Source organism: Physcomitrium patens, chromosome 17, assembly GCF_059467195.1.
Source record: "Physcomitrium patens ecotype Gransden chromosome 17, ASM5946719v1, whole genome shotgun sequence".
Lineage (NCBI taxonomy): Eukaryota > Viridiplantae > Streptophyta > Bryopsida > Funariales > Funariaceae > Physcomitrium > Physcomitrium patens.
In genome coordinates, this window is record NC_143426.1 from 3,875,070 (window position 1) to 3,895,745 (window position 20,676).

Consider the following 20,676-nt stretch of genomic DNA (forward strand, 5'->3'; position numbering starts at 1 on the left):
CTTGATATTGACTTGGAATGCCACTTAAAGTCTTTATGTTTTCAGAAATAGATGCAGCATAAATAGCAAAAGTTGATCCTTCTTTTGCTGCATGTATAAATGCTTTTGCACCTATCAGTACGGGTTTTACTATACTAGACTTATAATTTTTTACTTGGTTGGTAGAACTATTAATAATGCTCTGAGAAAAGTCAAGTTTACACGAATTCCAATCTATTCGAGGGTTATATTTTTCTAGCCAGGATAAACCTAAAATAACTGGATTGGATGGAGATTTAATTATGTTAAAAGCTATGTAGCTATCATGACCGTCTATTGTTACTTTTATAGGATGAGTTTCATGAGTGACATCTCCAGAAGACAAGGGACGACCATCTATGACTTCTACATGTACTGGTTTAGGTTTCTTTATAAAAGGTATTTTACGACTTTTAACAAATTTTTCATCTAAAAAGCATGCTAAGGCTTCTGAATCTAATAAAGCAGAGGCTTTGTAATTCTTAGGTCCTAATTATAAGTCTATTATAAAACAAGGAGAGGGTTCTGAGGAGAGGATAGGACCTTCATTAGGAATTGTACAAGATTCCAGCTGCATGGTCCCTATTGTAGCTGGACGAATCCGTTTTCTGACATGTTGTCTTCTGTGACCGTCGTACCCCTCATTTTATAGTTGTGTCGTTTCTTTGGACAATGTTGAGCAGTGTGCTTAGGTTCTCCGCAATATAAACATAATCCTTCTTGACGACGACGAATCTTTTCTTGCTCAGTTAGGGGTTTAAAACGTACCGCGTCAATTTACATGTCTTCTACTTTCGAATGTACGTTTGGCAAAGATGTTGATGTTGCCATTGAGTAATAACGTTGAGGTTCCCGTGAATGATTCTCGAATCGAAATTCAAAAAGTCGATTATCATATTTTACCGCAAAATCGATTGCTTGACTCAAAGTTTGAGGATCAGGTAAGTTGAGCATCAATTTCTTTACTTCATATTGCAATCCATAAAGAAATTGACTGATGAGTGCAGCATCATCCCACTTCATGTCAATTGCAAGTTGTCGAAATTGTGAAGCATACATTGTTACTGAGCGATTTCCTTGTCGCAAAATTCGGATCTTATTTGTTGCAACACGAGTTGCATCGTGTTCACCATACATAGATCGAAACTCCGCCAAAAAAACTTCCAAATTGTCCAATATTGGATTTCGTTGTTCAAGAAAAGACGAAAACTACGATAATGTAGAATCAGAAAGTAGAGTGCCAATAAACCTGACTTGTGATCTTGGAGTTGGATAGCTTTGCAGTTGAAGTTCAATTGCCAATTGTACTTGATTGATGAACCCTCAAAACTTTGATCTCGTACCATCAAATTTCTCGGGTAAGGCAATTCTTGGTTCTCTAGTGCTTACAGGGTGTTTTACAATTGGAGAAGGAACGTGATTTGTTGTAGATGTTGAAGCAGCTCCGATCATCTCTATATCCCCACTTTCTGCTATTCTTGTTCTTTCTTGTGTTGGTGAATTGAGTTGATGCATCGCAAGCATTAACTCCCTCATTTGCTCTTGCATTTGTGCCATTGCACTCTTCATTTCAACAAGCTCTGCCATAATGACACTAAGAAGAAAAATTTGTTTGATACTGCTCAAGACAAAAGAAAAGAAAGACTTGATAACAAAGAAGATACTAAGAATAATATCAGTTTAGAAGTGGGTAATCCGCAAACTTCTTATACGCTTATGTCTTGTCAAGAGAAAGGAGTAATCCACTCTTACTCAAGAAAAATAAAGCTCTGATATTGTAAGTGCACTCTTGTCAATCTGTCAAGGACAAAGACTCGATGAGAGAAAATATACACAAAAAGGCTATCTCGATATAATAAGTCAAAATATAAACAAGTATGTATATTAAAAGGAAATTGGAATGGCTATTGCCACAAGACAAGAAACTAAAGACTCTTGAACCTGGACTAGAAGCAAGAAAGGAGTTGACAAGAGTGAAGAAGCCTTCACTCTTGTCTCTATATATACTATCTAACTAGGAGCTACGTGGAGACGTTCTATAGGACCTCCAATATGTGTTGACTTTGTAGGACACATGCCTTGACTTACAAGGCAAGTTTTTCTACGTGTGGGCCACATAATTAGCTTGATCTTCAAGCTAACAACATGTGTGGCACATGGCCAACTTGTTGATCACGTTTCTAATCCAAAAAGTCAATTAAAGACACCTATGAAGTCAAAGCAGCGTCTAGGAAGTTTCTAGGAAGCTTCTATATTAAATATTATAGAATTAACTTATTTTTATCTACTTTTACTTACTTCTACCTATTTCTATATGTAATTATTAGCTTACATGATTATGGCCGTGACAAAGCGTTAGCATCAACAGCGGTAGGGTGGCAGTGGTAGCAACGACAATGGCTGATTTTACAGTAGTTCAGCAGTAGCTTAGCAGTTATTTGGCAGTAGGTGCAGGGAGCAGCAATGAGCAAGCTGAGGTGAAGCTAAGCTAGATCAAGTATTCTAAGGAAGTACTCTAAGCAAGTAGGACAGAGAGTGGAATAAGTGCTCTAAGCAAGCAGCTAATGTGTGAGAGGCTAGCAAGGTGAGCAGCAAGATCATGAGGCAGATAATAAGCCAGAGTAGCAATAGGTTTGAAGAGTCAAGATTAGAGCAAAAAAATTGTCATAGTGTGTAGAAGAGAGTCGTGTTGATAACGTGTTGAGAATATTTAGAAAGACATAAGAGTAATAGTAAATAATACACACACACAAGAATAGTAGTAAGTCATACACACAAGAAGGTTTCTAAAGAGAGAGAGCTTCATACATAAAATTCTATTGATCTGGTTGTGTCTCGTATACAAGAAGAGAAAAGGGGAGAGGATAAACGACACTTCTTTACTAGATTCTAAATACTATAGCTATAGTATTTACTATAATCTACAATAAATATTATGGAGAGCACCAGCTACATTTAATGATCTCAACAGTCCTTTTTTAGTGAAGTGATACTCTACAAATAAGTTGTAACATTTTTTTTAGAATAAGTAAAATTAATAAAAAAAAATAATCATTAATTACTAGAAAATTTATTACATTGAAGTTGCTACGATCGTACCACCAAAGATATAGAAAACCACCCACATGATATTATATTACAAAAAATCCAAATAGATTCCTTAAAGGTACTTCAAATATTAAAATTTTTAATTAAAATTTTTTAAACTAGGAGAAATCAACAATTTATATGTAGATTTATGTGATAAATTTTTAATCATATTATTTTTAGATTATAATAAAAAAACACGTAGAAATTACTTGATTTCATTAAAAAAAAAACAGAAATTTAAGAGTAGAATTTTTGTAAGTATTGCTTTTTGTACGTAACACCAGAGCTCAATTGGAATAATCGACGATTTCTGAACGAAGTCTACAATCCGGCAGTCCAGGCGAACGTCGTCCGTCCGCCTTTCCGTCAGTCTGTAAGACAGCACCGACATCGTCCAAGGAAACGAACGTCGCCGTTCCGTCTGTCCGTCCGTCTGTCCGTCCGCCTGTCCACCCGTCCGTCCGCCTTTGACACGGAGACAGGGCCTTTCGATCGAAGCAAGCAGACAGAGAGAGCCCGAGCAGCAAATGCGAAGAAATCTGCTGTGGATGCGATTGAACATCTGTTGTTGTTGCTGTTGTTGTCGAGATCATTCGCGTCATGTGTGCTGCTGTGTTCACTGTTGCCGCAGCTCCTCTTCGGCTGGTGTACCGATCGTCAAAACCTCAAGCATTGTCTTCTTCGCCGCTCGGAGTACTCTCGTTTAGCTGCGCCCAGTGGTATGGGACGCGATTGTGGGGCGGAAATGGCAATTCGGAGAGCTGGATGCTGTCCAGGAGGAGGAATTTGGAATCGCCGGTTCCTCTCGCGCCGATGAAAGCTGGGAGTATCGCTACTCACGCATCGATTAGTCCACGGTTTTTTTTTTTCCCCCCTTTTTTCCCTTTCCCTTTTTTTCTTTTTTCTTTTTTCTTTCAATTGTATCGAGGTGGTTTTGTGCTGCAGTACAGCATTTTGTTTCTAAAATTCATGGTCGGATTATTTTGGGTGCGGGGAAATGGGGTGGTTGACACGCGCGCGCATTTAGTGGCTATCTGCCTCGTTTAAAGACAATTTCTCCGAAACTGTGACATTTTGTTTTTCTGCTAATGAATGTGTTTTTCGGTTGCTCGATTTTGTGATGTTTGAGTGTGTGCATGTAGACATACTGAGGCGGAGTTAAAATGTGCATTGTCTATGGAAGTCTTGATTCTCTTATCATTGAATTCTATAACTCACTAGAACTCTGTGCAATGGAATTCTATCCGTTTGCATTGTGGAAATGTCTGCAATAAGGAACACCTTCATTTGGATTTTGCTCGGAGCTAGAGCATTTGAAGGAATTTGAATGAAAATTTCCGCTGAAGCACTGTCGATGTTGAGGATTTGAAGTTTGCTTTTAGTTATGTAAGCCTCATCCTATGATTGTCATTATGCAATTTTAAAAAAAAATCTTAGGCTATGGACAGGGACGGAGAACGCTGAAGGAGAGGCTCCAGAATGGCGAACAGCTCTATGGAGCATTTTCTGTCTCTTTCTCTCCAGTTGTCGCCGAGATTCTTGGTTGGGCTGGCTACGACTATGTGGTTGTGTATTTGGAACATGGTCCTGGTTATACCATGTCAGCTGTTCCTATTCTACAGACCTTGGCTTGTACAGGAACGCCTGCTATTATACGTATACCAGTAAACGACCCTGTCTGGGCAAAGAAAGCTTTGGACCTTGGACCTCAAGGCATCATGTTTCCCATGATTAACGATGCAAATGCTGTTAGTGATGCAGTAAGATCATGTCGTTACCCTCCAGCGGGTATAAGGGGGGCTGCTTACCCCATAGTACGAGCGGCTCGGTATGGTCTTGATCACTCCTATCTGAGCCGGTGCGAGGAAGATCTTCTCATTATGTGTCAGGTACATCTACTGTTTCAACTTGCACTCTCAATCTGACTGTAGACTCTGAATTTGGCTGGACACAGAAGCCTACCGAATTGTACACCTGCACGTTAGGATGCTGACAGAGACGGGCAATGGTTTGCAGATAGAAACTCAGCAAGCCGTCGACAACATAAAAGACATTGCTGCTGTAGATGGTGTTGATTGTATTCAAATGGGACCTCTGGACTTGCGCTCTGACTTGGGCTTGTTGCGAATACCGGAGGATAAGAGTTCAACAGCATTGCTCAGGTCGTTAGATTACGCACTTGCAGAATGCATTCGAATTGAACTGTGCTGGAATACATATTCAAGGTTGAGTGTTGGGAGTACATATTCGAGGTTGATGTCAGCGTTTTATTTTGATGAATGATTATTTAGGGGCTTATGTATGGTTTTTTCTTGCAGGGAAGCTGAGAAAACTTTGAAGTCTTTAGGAGTGTATATGGGTGGATTTGCAACCAGTGATGATTCACCCTCGAAGTTGCTGCAGCTTGGGTACCACATGGTAGCAGGAACAGTTGATGTTGCGCTTCTTAGAGATGCTGCTGTCGCTGACATTCGGAAGGCCAGAGGTTGACATTTTTCACTCTGTCGCATTGCACTAAGGAGGGTTCAACATCGCGAGGATGGGTGGATTTTACAATTCATGCGACATCACAGCACTCCAATATTTGTGTCTAGGCACAAGATTCGAAGTCATACTTGAGAATCTCTCAACAATAAATTCATTTTTGATCAAGGAAGTGCTCGTAACATTACGGGGATGTTTCTACTGCTACTTCGCACAGACCAAATCTAAGTGCTCTCCTTACGTACACATAGTGTTATGATTCTAATGAATTTTCTAGTAAGTACATTTTTCCGGTATCATTGATGTGTTCCTTGAGGAACATGCTCAGAAAGCAGTTGCAGACGTACAAAATGATAAATTGGTGTAGCAGATGTTTACCTTACTCGCATGGTACAAATTTTACATCAGGTAAACCATGTGCTATCCGAAGAATCTAACCTTCTACAATTTTAGCGGGAGTCCTGCAGGCAAAATGAAGCTCATTAGTTCAGATGTAGTTGAACGTAGGGCCACATACTCTAAAACTCATTCTTAGAACAACTAGAACGAAATGATAATGAAGCTCGGTAAGGATAAATAACACATACCCGAAATTATCTTGTTTGATGCTCAAAAGCTCGACATCGAACTGTAACACATAAATATGGTAGTCAGTTCCAGTTCCGTAGCAGTTGAGATTTAAATGAGTCTCTCGGCGTCTTTCAAGAGTTGCAAAATTCACCTGAAGTGTCGCATTCGGAGGGATCTCCTGGACGCCCTTATTACCATATGCTAGTTCAGGAGGCACAATCAGCAAACGCTGCAACAAGGCCGATGGTCAAACAAATGATCTCGAAGGAATCACATGCAAGGAAGAAGCAAACCACAATAAATGGAGGATAAGTTGTGTATAGAGGAGCAAAGAACAAAAGAAATCGAGAAAGTCAACTTGGGTACCTGACCTCCCACTCTCATTCCTTCTACACCGTAGTCCAAACCTTTTAAGACAATTCCATATGCTGAAGCCCCAATATCAAACCCATATGGCTGCATAATAAGAAGCAATTCCTCATTCACTATGCCACAAACTTGAGAGCTTCAGAATGAATTATCACGAAATGAAAAGGAACACACAATAAAATCGGAGGGGCATAACTAAGATACAACCAGCTAGCTAAAATATAAAGGTAGCATAGACTTACTGTGCCTCCAGTAACACCCATGCCCTGTCGGCTTGTCATGAAGGTCAAGCCTTTCCATTTGGCTACATAGTGAACCTGTGATAAAGCAAAAAATGGGGAAATATATCATTCAAGTGTTAATGAAAGAGGAAAAACCTTCAAAGTCTAGCATAAGCAGTAGAATTCAACAACCTAGTAGCAAATATACTGTACGATGAAATACCGCAACACGAGAACCCTTCTGAGCTGCCTTTCCACCTCCAACTTTCACATCGTAATATCTGTAAAAATACTCTCAAAACATATACATCACAAGATTATCCAGGTGAGAAACTTGCTGATATAAATGCGTAAAATGGTATTACAAACGATTACAAAGATATCAGAGTCAACATACATAAACTGAGGTGATGGGCAGCAAGGGAACCAAATACTTACTTGAGACCGTTGGGAAGTGTCTTGTATTCGCTCTCTGGAATCTGCTCGGTTCGCAACTGCCACAAGCGAACAAAAATTCTAAGCTAGCCTTCAAAGCACTCTATTTGCACAAATTTTTCGTGGAATGCAATCAGTACCTTCAAGAAGAAACGTAACTGAAGAACCCTCAACCTTGCATGATCCTCAAAGTTCAATTTTTTCTAGAAATCTGCCCTCGAGGGCAGCTTGGACATTAATAAACATAGAAATAACACTTACAGCCCTCCTGCTTGATGATACAGCCACTGCGTCTTCACCAAAGCCCATTGTTGTTGCTGCATACACAAACCTTCCAGAAACTTAGACGAGCCAGAGCTGCAAAACACAAAATGTGTTCCTTTGCAGAGAGACTATGATTCACGTGATTAAAAGTACTCTTTCTTTGCTTTGTCTCAGATCTGTTTCACCAGAAGTTTCGCAAAGATTCTTCCTCTCACGTCAAAATGGATGTAACTTAACGTAAGCAAGCATACATTAAAATACACGCACAAAAATAGTAGTAAAATAAATAAATAGTTCCATCTTGTTCCTTCACCAAAAAATGCAAAATAAACCAAACCTAACGATAAACTTGCAAGAATCGCAGAAACGGTGGCCTCCCTCCTGGAGACACCCTCCACGGAATCATTTGACAGAGCCCGTGGACCTGAAACAGCTCTCCATACAATCCGAGACTGTGAAACTTTGGAGGCCCCTAGAGCATTTGAATCTCCTGCAGAACCATCCAAAAATGCTTACATTCAGATGTTTTCGATATTACATCCAAGTTTGCACTTCCCATGATGGAGTTCTAACCTATTCCACTAGGCAACTGATTTAACAAATGCCTACACCTTTCGCAGATTTGAACCAGAAAAGTCAGTTTGACAAATGCATTGAAATACACTTTTAAGCATTTCTCCATGTACAGCTTCGCCCGATGAAATCCATCTTAGAACTCAATCGACCTACACCGTAGAATCACCCACGGTTCGTGAAAAGACCAAGAGGCGAAGGATTGTAACAGGAGGGTGAAAACACGAAAATAGTTCCGAGTACTTCGCTTTCTGGACCGTAAATCCGGACCACAAATTAAGAATTCGTAGGTCTCATTTATAACATGAAAACACGCTTGGTATCAGCAATTCTATACCAAGGTGCTCGCACGCATCGTCGCTAGATTTATGCAAAAGCAGGAGAGTGTCCAAACACACTGACCACAATTCACAACGATACATCGCCCAAAAGAATCCTTCCGAGCGATGAAATTAAGCAAAACAAAGTCTCCATCACTACATCAGCAGGACTCCGCTGAGTTCAATGACGACCGCGGCTCTGTTGAGTACATTCTTCAGCAACGCTCCTCAATCTACGAAGGAAGAGTAGCGCATTCAGTCCGCAAAACAGTGAGAAACCATAAAACGTACTTGAGAAGAAGGCATGCGAGGATGAGAGGCCTAAGGGTGTGGCGGTTGTGGTCATCGCCATAGCTAATTCCCGACGCGACGATTCTGAAATGCTGTTGAACTCCAAAATTCCGAGAGCGAAGGCCGGATCCGTGAGCAGAAGACCGAAACGTAAGATAGGTGCAGCATCAAACTAGCCAGTCTCCGTTCCTGAGGCATCAGCAGAAAAGCTGCCAATCGGGATTCAGCACATTTTATTTGGATGAGGCAATCAAAGCCTTCGATCCTCGATGAGTGTGAGAGATGAACTGGGATACGGAGCTGAGAGACGGAGCAATTCTTTCCTACGACGAATGTCCAGCTTCGATAAAAAATTCGTCGACGACGAGACGGGCCTCGAGAACTGGTAGCCATTTATCTCGGTAACTGTGGCGACAGTTTAACCTGTTTTTTGGTTTTATGTTTAGGGTAAGAAAGTGTTCCATTAAAATTTCCAACTCAACCGTACTTACGATACTATGAACATCAAAATCGATATCTCTTCCTCTTAATTTCGAGCTAATTGTTCCATATTTGCTTGAAGATCATTGCTATTCTCATCTAAGTTCTCTTAGTCACAGCCCCCACCTTCACCAATAAGCATGAATTGAAATCGTACTTGAAATCCAGAGTGCTTGGTCTTAGCTCCTGAATTGCAATCCTTGAACTTGTCGTTCAACACATGCTGATTCCACACATGAAGACCTCATTGTTGGCATGACACTGACGATGTTGGATTCATAGCGAATGTCACCACATCCTATTGTGCACGGTGCTGAGGATGCACTGTAGTACAATTCTCTCATGGTTGGCAAACAATTGCAACAACCTCGAGCTCTTAAACAAGAGTTGAGGTGTTAAAACGTTTCAGTGTCTTGTGGGTGTTTTAGGGTAACAGCCACAATTGCAGTAGTACAAGGCTTGCCCTTTGTTACAGAACCATGGGAAAAAAGATTCTTGGGACAGAGCAAAAACCAGGAAGGAACACAATTAGTAGCAAACACAACATAACTTGACAGCGTTGGAATCAGATTTGAGGTGAGAATGAAACCCAGTTAAATATCAGTGCTAAGTGAACATGGGTGAATATCCATGCGAAGATAGGTTTCTCCCAGTTATGTCTCAGGATGCACTTGTGGCCAACCGAAATATCAGAGCAAAGTCCTTTTGTGCATTAGGTGCACGAAATGTATTCAAGGCTCATACACATAGAGAAGTCATCAAGTGAACCAGCGAAAAAGATTAACGACTGCAGAAAATTAGTAAAAGAGGCCACCGAAATACAGAGATGAATACTTCTTGAGAGTTTGTGATCGCCAAACTCCCTCCAAGGCAATCGTGGTTTCACAAGTCATGAGCAGTTCTAAGTTTAAAACGTCTGCAACCAGCTTACATGCTCCCAGTCGTAATTTCAAAGCTTCAAACCACATTATGACTGCTGTTTTCTAAAAGACTATGACGTAGTCTTGATAAAGCCACGAATAGTTTGTATTATACTGAGATTAAATAGAACAGTACCCTAAGACTTGATAAAATTTTCATTCCTCTTAAAACAGCTACCAATACATTTTTTAGTGCTTTCAAGCGACATTGAATTGACAAATGAGTGACTGAAGATTTACTTTAGTCAATACACATCCTGAAGAGAATTGACACTCCACAGAAAAGCCTTCTACCAACGTCCTACCAGTCTCTCCACACTCTTGATTGCAAATTAGATGTGCTGCAACTGGTGCTGGAGATAATGGCAAGGGAAACAAATGTGAGGTAGAGAGAAGAGACAGGAAGAGGTAGAGGCTAACAGTCACCGACTGCACATTCTGTGAAAGAGAAAATTATGAATGCATGGGCATGACTCTATTGGAGTTGAATATAAATGTACAGAACTCAAATCGAAATGGTTCAGGAGGGCTGCAGACGGCAGTTGCCTCTCCTGTCCCCACTAATGATAAACTAGACCTCCTCCCCCGTAGATGGCTGACTGTCAGGTTCTGGTGATGAGGAAGAATCACGAGATGACGGTGGCGGGTTCCCTATGCTTAGGAGTGGAGGGGCCTCGGACTCAGGAACGACAACAAAATAGCTAGAGATGGCCTTCCGGAAACGTTTCTTGTACTCTTTAGGAGAGACAACGGTAGGTGTAGTATTTTTCGACCCTCCCAAGATGCCAGATGCTTTCACCCACGTTTCCAGATGCTTATCCCACGTATACTGCCGTATGTAATCAATAATTCCTATCACTAATTCTTGACGGTCTTCTGACACCACAGCTAATAAGGAATAATCCATGACATTAACCCTTGCAAGGAAACTGGTGTCGTTGAACACAGCTCGTTCCAGCAAAAGCTTAGACTTATTGGTCATAAAAATAGGACTTGTTGGCATATCCTCCAGCAGGTTCTGGTCTAGCAGAGTACCTGTTGTATCTGGATTATAGCGGGACCTCAAGGAACCTTTCAGATCGTAAATACGGCTGATTGTCTTTCCATAGGTCAAATTCTCCATCACTATCAAGTCCATTTCTCTCTCCTTCCCTCCTTTTCTAACAGTGACGGTATAGAAACCCACAATTTTTGCAAGACAAGTTGGACTGCCTGAGCTCATGGACTCCCAAAGATGTCTGAAATATTGAGGAGCAAACTCCAAGAAAGAATACTTCTCAGGACTAGAAACCTGCTTCACAATAAAGCGATCATCAAGAGTCTTAGCAAAGTACGCCTTACTCTTCCCGCCCTGGGCGCCCCACGTCTTGCATCTGCTCAGAGAGCGAATGTATTCCATCTCGCCCCCACAGCATCTTGCTCTGAGTGCAATAAACTGTTTGGCATAGTAACAATTCACCTGAAACTCTGACTTCACGGTATCCCCATAGTCTGTGAACCGCAGCTTCACAGTAAGAGGGGTTGGTGAGGTAAGTGCCCTATCAATAGAAGACTCCGCCCTCCTTCCTCGGGGAGTACCTGGTAAATCTAAGGGAGGTGTTGTACTTCTCATTCCATCATCCACGAAGTCACTCGGAGATGTCCAATCCTCCGCACCAGAACTTGATTCTCGCTCCTCGAAAGAGTCTTTGAGGATTTCTTGCACGGGATCTTGAATCTGTCTCTGATATTCAGGTGACGTGATGGCGTACGCAATTACAGTGGTAGGCTCGTCCTCATAAACTGCAACAACTGTACCATTGACGCCTGGAGGCAGACGGACTCTAGCGACTCCTTGTAAGAAAAATTGTTTGACTTTTGGGACCGTTGTATTGCTCCTATTATATGGAGCATTATAGACGATGGAGTTGCTCTGCATTAAGCTTGAACTTTTATATCCTTTGTACGAGCTGCTGGACAAAGGAGCCCCTGTTACACCACCCGATTCTTCAGGTACTTCTTTATCGTTCAAGGGGGATGTAGGTCTACTGACCGCTAAATTAACCTCTTCTTTATCTTCTGAAGGAGAAGTCAGTCGGCTCTGCTCCAAATCGTCCTCTCCACTTGTCTCAACAACTTCCTCACTATCATCCGCCTCCGGCTGGCTTGATGGCGTGGTCATTGCTGTGAGATCACTTACCTCCGCTTCCTGACCACCAAAGGCAACAACATTGTCGGGAGCAAGAGGATCCTCTGCAACCTCAGGCCTGGAATCCACAGCAACTGCATCTTTAAACCCACCCTCACCTCTCCATGCGGCCTCAAGCGTATCTGGAAGGTCCACCATGATGGGAAAATGTCCTTCTGATAGACTCCGCGGATGAGCCGTTTCACCTGAAGCAGGGGAATCGGTGTCTTCTGTTTGCGTGCCTAAACTACTGGAGGGAAGAGGACTTGAGGTCTGTCTGCCCAAAGTCGAGGGTTTGTTCGAAACAACATCCAAAGCACTTTCTCCAGTAAGTGCGGGGTTTTCGCCTACAACTTCACCGTTTGCTGCGGAGTCACTTAACGTGTCCGAATCTTCATCAATCTGCTCAGCACTTGGACCAAGATCATCTGCTCCTTCAGGTTCTGGGTTTGTTTCCTCAGGGGCAACAGACACAACCTCCTCAGGTAATTGGCTCAACTTGCTTTCTGGAACCTCTGGCATCCCTGGATCGCTCTCAGTTTCCGGTGACACTGGATCTCCCGAAGACGATTCCGAAGGCGGTCCTTCTGAATGAGAGACAGATCCACCACTAGCCTCTGAAACTGAGGCCGGAATGCTAGAGGACGACGTAGTTGGTGGGGGGCCATTGATTTCCAAACCTGCAGCTCTACCCCTATACTGAAGGGCATTCAAATGCGCGCAGAGCTCCTTTACTCGAAGGTCCCAAGTATTGTAAACTAATGCCAGGTGGCGACGCAGCTTATTGAGAGCCAAGATGTCAGCGATTGGCTCAGATGCCCCTTCTTTCAATGGAGCTGCCATGTGCAGTTGCTCCTCGAAGTCCTCTCTCTCCCTTTGCAGCAAATTCTCCAGCTCTGCAAGCTGACCACGTGGTCCAGGACCGTTGTCGATGAGCTGAGGACCTAACTTGGAAGTGTAGTTGCTAAGGTCATTTAATTGGTCTCTGGCTGCAGCAAACAGATTCACCCCAAGCTCTACAATCTCTTGAGTTTCGACTTTCAACCACCCCTGCTCACTAGGAAGATTAAATTCTAATTGAGGAGGAGGCACGGAGACAGAAAGCAATTTGATTGGATTGTACAGAAGACATGCTACCGCAACCCCCATCCCAAAGAATCTCAAACAATCCCTGTAAACATAATGCCCACAAGATGCGATGGTTTCAACTGCCTGCTCAGAGAAGCTAAGCTGCAAAAACTTCCCGAACGAGATGTTTTGAGCAGAATCAGACAGAGGGACTCTTCTAGTAGGTGGAGGAATCCCATCTGGGCGCGGACAGCGAAGACAACGATGCCACATCCATACTTGCCCTTCCTTTTCACCTGGTAATGAATGACCCCTCGTGACTTTGCAATACAGGGTGAGGCAGCCACGCGAATGCGCAAACCGATGCTCGTGTTCCTCCATTGGCTCATCGCAATCTGGACAAGTTTTGGAGACGTTACCAAGAAACTCTCTTAAGAAGCTTCCAATAGGCATGTCAGATGACCCGTAATATTTGATTCGTCTGAGTTGAGGCCTCCCACAAACAGTGCCCTTCGACATGGTGCGCTTTGAAACGTACACAACGATACTTTGATGATCAGGTGACGATGGAGGGAAATCTTCCGTCGTGAACTCCGCGAATTGCTGAGCCTCCAAGCTGTCACTGGATCCCCGCTGTGACATGCCACCTCCGACATCTTCTGCTTGTACATGATTCTTCTGCACCGCCAGATTATTGAGGCTGTCACTCCTACCATGACTAGGTACTCGAGAAGCTGGTGGGGTAAAACCAGCTATGGTTGAAATGCAGCTATCTGAGCTGGATCGTTTAGAAGAAGGAATGCACTGAAGTGGATTAGAAGGTGGCATTACACCCTCATCAGCCAGAAAGGACGTCTCCAAAGAAAGGTGATAGGCATGAAACACGGCTAACTTCACCGCCTTCTTCACCTTCTTCAGCTCCTCAGTGCTTGCCCCTCGAAGTATGATAGTACACCCCAAAGGTCTCGGGCAACCTTCAAAAAACATAAGATATTTGGAAGTTTTCTTGGTACCCGGAACCCCTACATTTAGATCCTCCTCATACTTCTCGATACGGAATTGTTCACACTGCCCCGCTTTAACATTCACCAGGTTGTCAAGCGATTGAATCACATGCGCACCGGTACATCGGGCGATGCGCTCCAACAATGGTCTTTTCACCTTCAATACAACTGATACTTCTTTATTCAACAACGTGTCCTGAGCGAATCCCGCAACAGTTTTCTCCACAAGCAGGACGTTAGGATGAAGAGCATCGATACGTCCGAGTGTCGTAGTCAGATAATCAATTTCCTGCTGAAGCACTCCAACTAAAGATGATAGTTGATTTTGAGACCGCTGGTACTCCAACGCCCCGCCCAACAACAAAAGTTTAGGATTTTTGAATCGTGACATCATTCGCCTATGCTGCACATTCTTATGACAAACGACACCCTTCACCAATGTACTGTCAGCACATTCACCCGATGCTACGCACTTTACCTTCACATACTCTCCGGGGTCCATAACCCCTCCCTTATTAGTATTTGGTTTCACATTGGTGGCAGCCTGCAATGCCAAGTTGCTTACAATTTGTAACCAGCTATTGGGGTCGCCTTCCTCCCCCTTGGGAATGCCTTCATCTTGAAGTAATCTCTCCACAGCTAAGAGGAAGTCACGCTCCAGTTTCGCACGAAGCTTTATCTTGCTATGCAAATAGTCACTGCCGCTACGAATAGTCTCTGGTGACGAATGCTTCTTCCAAATCCCTTCTTCATCATCCTCATCATCGTACTCATCAACCAGACTACTTCCCATTACTTCATCATTGACGTCTGACGGCGGCACCACCCAAACATCTTTGTTGGACCATACACCCTCCACATCCTTAAACGAATCAAATTTAGAGGACAGAGATAGCGATTTGAAAGCTACAGGAATTGATTTGCTACTGATATCCTCACTGATGACCTTCTCAGAGTTATCAAACGACTGAGTACTGCTCCTCGATAGAGAAGAAAAGGAGTGCTCCTGAGTTTCACCATCGAGAATTCCAGAATCTGCCATTTGTGCCACTAAACCACCATCAATCTAACACTCTAGAACCTGCCCACCTCGATCTTCCTTCACGAATTCTTCCTCCTCTTCACTCATTGTGCTGACATTTTTAGTTGGACTGGATGAGAGGAATCTGTGCCATATTTATAATATAGTATTCTGGAGTGTCTCTAATTGATCGTCCGTCTCTGTTAGATAAACAACGCCGGGAATTAGAATGAAAACATTGGTAGCACTTCAGTATCTAATAACATACAACGTACGCAACCATGCCATGACTAAAATTACGTCAACTACCATTCACTTGCCCGTACACACGCATACAAAAAACATAAAACAGTAATAATAACAAAGCGACACAGTGAAGATTCTTTTCTCAAGTCATGATACAAAAGTTTTTCTTCATATGACATGATATAAGATGCTCGATTACAGTTGGAGATGCTCGTATAACTTAAAAGAAACCTTTCTAGCTAGAAAAGACAACAAACGGAATTGAACGCCCAATTATTTCGGTCAAATAGTTAATAAACGATTCGAGATTGAATCGTGATATGAAGTAGTAAGTTAACTGATCAAGGCGCCTTAAGATTTTACACTGATGTGATCAAACACACTTGCGTTAGACAGAAATCTTGTCGTATACCCTTGTCGGATAAGCAAAAGATTACCCGGGACCGGCTCAGAATCCTTTGCTTTCATATCCGTTTCTTGCTGCGGCCGTTCCTGTCAACACTTGCATAAAAGTTACATGGTGAGAAAACGTGTCGACGTATGCACCAGACGTCAGATAAACATAAGACAATTCTTACAGAAAAACATACACATAAAGATTCAATTCCTCTCACATTCACCATCATTGGACGAAAATCGTGCAACTGGAAAAATTAACAAAAGAAACAAAAAGCGACTGACAGAACTTGTCGCATCTTCTCTTTTGCTTAATATGTTCTAACTTCGCAAAACGCTATGCAACAACATCACTATCATCACTGCAAAGCTCTCACATAAACCCAGACAACATCATAAACAGAATATTTAGGCTACTTCTCAAATACGACTAGGGGCCCGGCTATTCTCCGCACCAAAAATGACACAATAATCAGGCTGAAATCCATTATGTATGAAAGTAAGTTATTTTGGAGCATTTCACTGTCTTGCCCAATTCGTTCAGACTAATAACGCAACGATAGACGAATGTAATTGCTTCAAAGCTCCACCAATGGTTATAATGTTGCAATATATCCTAGTGCTTAATACGATGCCGTTTACAATCTCGCGTGTAGGAAGCATCGCCTAGAACTATTCCAAAGTAAATGTACTACTCAGAACCTACAACGCAGTTCCTTTCATTATGCACAAACAAAAAAAATGTGGCAAATGTGTAAAACCTGATGACTTCTTGGTCATAAAAGATATTCGCTTCCAAGCCTCCTAAAGATGTTTATCTCCGCACCTAAAGAAGATCTAACCGCTTCTGACCTGCGTAATAAGCACAATCTTGTTAACCCCAAGTATGTAGCCAACCATCAAATAGGAATACCAATGAAGTCGTACTCCATAATTCTTCGTATCAAAAATTTGAACCTTTAAAGATCGGGGTACAGGTGCCTTAAACCTAACTAGCTATATCACTGTTCTGAAGACTATAAAAGTATTAGAAATCAGCCCTTCAAGACCCAAATTGTATTCCTCAGTGAAGCCACAGTAGAAAAACCCCTAGATACAACAATGCTTAAACACTACAGAACACTTGGCCAAAAAAATCCAGCAATGTTGTGTAGAGCAGATTTGCAATTTAAATGTAAGGTTCAGTTTGGCTGCATACTAATTTGAACGTTTCACAATTAGTTTACTGTGCAAATCTCAATAACTCTAGTATACCTAAACCAAAAATTCTGTACGTTGACCGTCACGAAGCTAGCATACATCATCAGGCGTGATACAGACTGCGCAATGCACAGCACATAACAACGGTTTCAAGATTTCTGCCAAATGAACAGTTCACAAACCTGATTGCCAACACACATTTCAGTGTAATTTGCCTGCGTATTGCATTCATACACTATCCTGAAGTGTACTAAATACAGTCCTAACGTTTTCAAATATGAACTGAAGATACTCCGTTTCACTAGAAACTTCAACCACGAGAAGCAAAAACTATATTTAATTTAACATTAATGGCAAGTACATAAATGCCCTAGTTGCTATCCACACGAAATGAAGTCAGGGAGTAGTACCATGAGAACAAATCCAATTATAGATTTACGATATCCTCGAGTGAGCGTCAGTGATAACCCCTCCGGCCCTGGGAACCCAGTGAAATATGTTCTAAATCCATGCCTGAAACACAACAACCCGAATGAATATCTTAGACTTTCGATTTAAACTGTGAGATTCAGAATAACGAAAGCTTGAGCGTATGTAGATCAAGTTATGAATGAGATGGATGCAGATATCGCATTCTATCATGAACAGTTCCAAATTAAGCGCGATGCCAATCGCATTCAACGTACCCATCCACTCATTGCTTTCGCTAGAAATCTGACAGCTTTAGGTCAGTAACTTACGACAGAAACGAAGTGCCGAGAACGAGTCCGGTGAGACGATCGGATGTCTGTACACTTCACCTTAAATTTGTCAGCCATTAAGAATTACTTGTCATCCCCAGACACTCTAAACTTGTAAAAGATGAATGGCGCAATCCCCTCCACTGTTCATGTTCTGTATTACAAAGAACGGCGCTCTACTATGTTGAAGTTTCTTCCATCTGTAAGTAGGTTAACATTATCGAATCAGTTTCAATCCTCATCTTTATAATTGCAGTCCAAGTACACTCCCGGATGAAGTAGGAGAAGGAAAAACACGACGTATAACACCAAAAACATAGCTCAAAAAAACTCTAGAACAGAGTGTTCTGACGTTCTTCGTAACCAAGCTCGCATTAGTCCGTCCCAGCTTATTATCAGAGGATGGACTTGATTGATAAAGTAGGTGTCAGCACACTCAGGTACACATGTTGTTTGATTTACAAAAACCTAAACTATGACCTAAGTGAACCTAAAGGTAACTACGTTCCAGAAACTCGTGTGCTTGAGAGGTGGCCGATTCGGAAGACATCCTCATTTAAACATCCCGAACTGACTGAGGATGTAGTTGCCTCGAGGGATAGAAGTATTTGCAACTTCAAAACAGCTACACTCTAACACTGTATTCATGTACACAACCTTGAAATACTCATGTTGAATGCCAGACAAATTAGAATCACAGCCCAGGCCTTCCTCTTGATTTGAAGGAACCCTAAACTTGCTTATTCAATAAGTAGACTATTTCCGAGAAGCACCAACACCCACAGTAGGAAAAGTAAAGTCAAACACGGGCTGGAGACAAATAGAGAAATTGCCCTACAGCTCGTGACACAAGAAGACTAACCTCACAACACGCTTCCGCATCCACTGATCAACGACCCACACAACAACGTTTTATATCGAAACACCCATCCCATGTACTTTCTCTCCACGCCTCCTCCACCGCGTCTCGAGCACCCCCAATTACTCTCTACATGGCCGTCTACTTCCCCGTCGTGATAAAGGCCCCGCACCACCCGAAGATTCCAGCTTCCAACGAGGGCGTAATTCAAATTTTGTCAAATTCCTACACACCTCAAGAAAAAGCACTCGGGCACCGCTCTCCTCTCTCCTCTAAAGTCCTTAAGTTGACCAGCTCTTCCTCTGCGCCGGCTCACACAGTGCCCAAGCCCAGACCGACTCTCCTCGAAACCTGTGCAGAACGAGCGACAAGCAACTCAACTCAACCCACCGCAACCCCCCACCTTGAGGCAAACGAAAGGAACCCCGGAACATGTCAACCATTCCCCAAACACCCGCAGATCCTTAAACCACAACCACCAATACCACCACCACCACCACCACCCCGTGTCCAAAACCCCACCTCCTATCACCCCCAAAAACAACCGTCTATTAATCCGATTTTCAAAATCTTCGTCCAACCTCAATCTGCTCAGGCCGCATCAATTTCACACAACCCCATCAAGGAATTTCATCAACTTAGTACTCCCGTAAGCCGACACCATATCACCTTTTCTCAAAAAAATCATACCAAACAGTCCACCCCCCCCCCCCTCTTTCAAATGATCTCGATCAACGCCACCCAACTCGACGATTTCTGTGGCATGTACCAGATTACGCATCATTCCAACAAAAACGCTAATACAATCTCAATCACCCTCACTCTCACTCTCACTCTCTAGAACTGTGGCTCTCGCCATGGTGCCTACCACTGTGCATCAGCAGCAATCTGCCACCATCCCGGGCTCGAATCAAGCCCTCCAGCCGCGTGACTCCGGATCATTCAACGCATGAAACCCAACCAGCGAATTCTGAAACTGGGCAACTGAAGATGCTGAGGCTGATGTACCCATCGTCAGCTTGGGTTCGTTCCATGCATCTCGCGATCGATTCGCTTCCCGCAACAATGCAAAGCCTCCTTCTTCCCAGCAGCAAACCAGCCGCCCGGCCGCCCGCCCGCCCTTCTCCACGCTTCCGTCGGTCGTCGCCCATGTGGACGATTCGTCGGCTCTGTCCACCGGCTCAGTCGTCGTTGACGAATATCGTCCAGTCGAAGATAAACCCGCTGTAATGGAGCAGAGCGGACCCTTTCAATTGTGGGGCATCAAATCCATGCTGCCATAAACCTCAGGGATGGGCTCCCTTGTTCCTGCGGGCCCCTCTACTCTAATTATACTGTTAAAAATTAAGATCTATGTATGAGTTTTGGTTTCATTACATAATAATATTAAGATTAAAACTCGTTGCGATGGGTTAAAAAAATTGAAATATGGGTTGTACTTTTCGTAAAATTTCTCTAACTCCCCTCAAAAATTCACATAATTTGTTCTGTAAATTCTTTTGGTAATTTTCTTGATTTTTTTTAGATTATTTCAACTTCATCTCATACTTTAACTCTTTTTTTTTGGGGGGGGGGGGTAACGTGTATTATCAATTTAAAACAACTTACCATCAATTCTCTCGAATACACACATATATATATATATATATATATAGCACGTTAAACTGATTCTTTACCAGCTTTGCCAATTGGCTACTTTGGTGCACTACTTGATTATCAAGTAGGCAATTTTATTTATTTATTTATTTATTCTTCTTTCTTCAAAATTATTCAATACTGTGAAATTTATTAGTGAAGAAGATGTTTACTACCCAATGATGATATTGTAGAAATAATAAATGTTTATTACTTATTTATCCAAAATAAAAACAAATAAATTATTTCTTTATATTAAACTTTAATTTAGTAGTATTTTATATGCATTGAAATTTCTTTAAAAA

General features: G+C 42.3%; 4 protein-coding genes across 14 annotated transcripts; 1 reads left to right on the plus strand and 3 right to left on the minus strand.

Moving 5' to 3' along the window:
- Positions 1–4,668: 4,668 nt before the first annotated feature.
- On the plus strand, positions 4,669–6,234 carry LOC112294471 (uncharacterized). The gene is made up of 3 exons (XM_024544930.3): positions 4,669–4,997; positions 5,125–5,270; positions 5,427–6,234. The coding sequence occupies exons 1-3, from the start codon at positions 4,707–4,709 to the stop codon at positions 5,596–5,598; spliced, it is 609 nt and encodes a 202-aa protein (XP_024400698.1). The 5' UTR covers positions 4,669–4,706; the 3' UTR covers positions 5,599–6,234.
- LOC112294469 (peptidyl-prolyl cis-trans isomerase FKBP16-4, chloroplastic) lies at positions 5,300–8,765 on the minus strand. Of its 3 annotated transcripts, none has more exons than XR_002973377.3 (11): positions 8,636–8,765; positions 7,789–7,941; positions 7,449–7,504; positions 7,191–7,246; positions 6,976–7,033; positions 6,774–6,848; positions 6,529–6,618; positions 6,314–6,391; positions 6,180–6,220; positions 5,971–6,053; positions 5,300–5,609 (listed from the first exon to the last, which is right to left on the minus strand). XR_002973377.3 is itself a non-coding variant. In XM_024544929.3 (10 exons), exons 1-10 carry the CDS (start codon positions 8,694–8,696, stop codon positions 6,026–6,028), a joined length of 696 nt encoding a protein of 231 aa, XP_024400697.1. In that variant the 5' UTR covers positions 8,697–8,765; the 3' UTR covers positions 5,711–6,025. The 3 variants fall into 3 exon arrangements, 1 of the variants encoding a protein (XP_024400697.1); XR_002973378.3 differs by having other exon boundaries at positions 5,300–5,622; XM_024544929.3 differs by lacking the exon at positions 5,300–5,609 and having other exon boundaries at positions 5,711–6,053.
- Positions 8,766–10,488: 1,723 nt separating this feature from the next.
- LOC141044391 (1-phosphatidylinositol-3-phosphate 5-kinase FAB1B-like) lies at positions 10,489–15,474 on the minus strand. Its single transcript, XM_073540039.2, has one exon. The coding sequence runs from the start codon at positions 15,314–15,316 to the stop codon at positions 10,607–10,609; it is 4,710 nt and encodes a 1,569-aa protein (XP_073396140.1). The 5' UTR covers positions 15,317–15,474; the 3' UTR covers positions 10,489–10,606.
- On the minus strand, positions 15,354–19,818 carry LOC112294466 (uncharacterized). Of its 9 annotated transcripts, none has more exons than XR_012219351.2 (7): positions 19,605–19,818; positions 17,878–17,931; positions 17,548–17,650; positions 17,192–17,256; positions 16,699–16,789; positions 15,979–16,033; positions 15,354–15,495 (listed from the first exon to the last, which is right to left on the minus strand). XR_012219351.2 is itself a non-coding variant. In XM_090244082.1 (7 exons), the coding sequence occupies exons 2-6, from the start codon at positions 18,757–18,759 to the stop codon at positions 16,714–16,716; spliced, it is 318 nt and encodes a 105-aa protein (XP_090100208.1). In that variant the 5' UTR covers positions 18,760–19,087; positions 19,605–19,787; the 3' UTR covers positions 15,651–16,033; positions 16,699–16,713. The 9 variants fall into 9 exon arrangements, 3 of the variants coding, with proteins under 3 accessions (XP_090100208.1, XP_073396145.1, XP_073396146.1); XR_012219354.2 differs by having other exon boundaries at positions 15,979–16,042; XR_012219353.2 differs by having other exon boundaries at positions 15,356–15,495; positions 15,954–16,033.
- Between the last annotated feature and the right edge of the window lie 858 nt (positions 19,819–20,676).

Coding starts and splice junctions, on each gene's coding strand:
- LOC112294471 (XM_024544930.3), top strand. CDS start 4,707: ATGTCAGCTGTTCCTATTCTACAGACCTTGGCTTGTACAGGAACGCCT. Junction 4,998..5,124: donor ATCTTCTCATTATGTGTCAG/GTACATCTACTG, acceptor AATGGTTTGCAG/ATAGAAACTCAGCAAGCCGT. Junction 5,271..5,426: donor AGTTCAACAGCATTGCTCAG/GTCGTTAGATTA, acceptor TTTTTCTTGCAG/GGAAGCTGAGAAAACTTTGA.
- LOC112294469 (XM_024544929.3), bottom strand. CDS start 8,696: ATGGCGATGACCACAACCGCCACACCCTTAGGCCTCTCATCCTCGCAT. Junction 7,247..7,448: donor TATCATCAAGCAGGAGGGCT/GTAAGTGTTATT, acceptor CGCTTGTGGCAG/TTGCGAACCGAGCAGATTCC. Junction 6,849..6,975: donor AGAAGGGTTCTCGTGTTGCG/GTATTTCATCGT, acceptor GCTTTATCACAG/GTTCACTATGTAGCCAAATG.
- LOC141044391 (XM_073540039.2), bottom strand. CDS start 15,316: ATGGCAGATTCTGGAATTCTCGATGGTGAAACTCAGGAGCACTCCTTT.
- LOC112294466 (XM_073540044.2), bottom strand. CDS start 19,678: ATGATCCGGAGTCACGCGGCTGGAGGGCTTGATTCGAGCCCGGGATGG. Junction 17,651..17,877: donor CTCGGCACTTCGTTTCTGTC/GTAAGTTACTGA, acceptor GTTGTGTTTCAG/GCATGGATTTAGAACATATT. Junction 17,257..17,547: donor TAATTGGATTTGTTCTCATG/GTACTACTCCCT, acceptor TGCATTGCGCAG/TCTGTATCACGCCTGATGAT.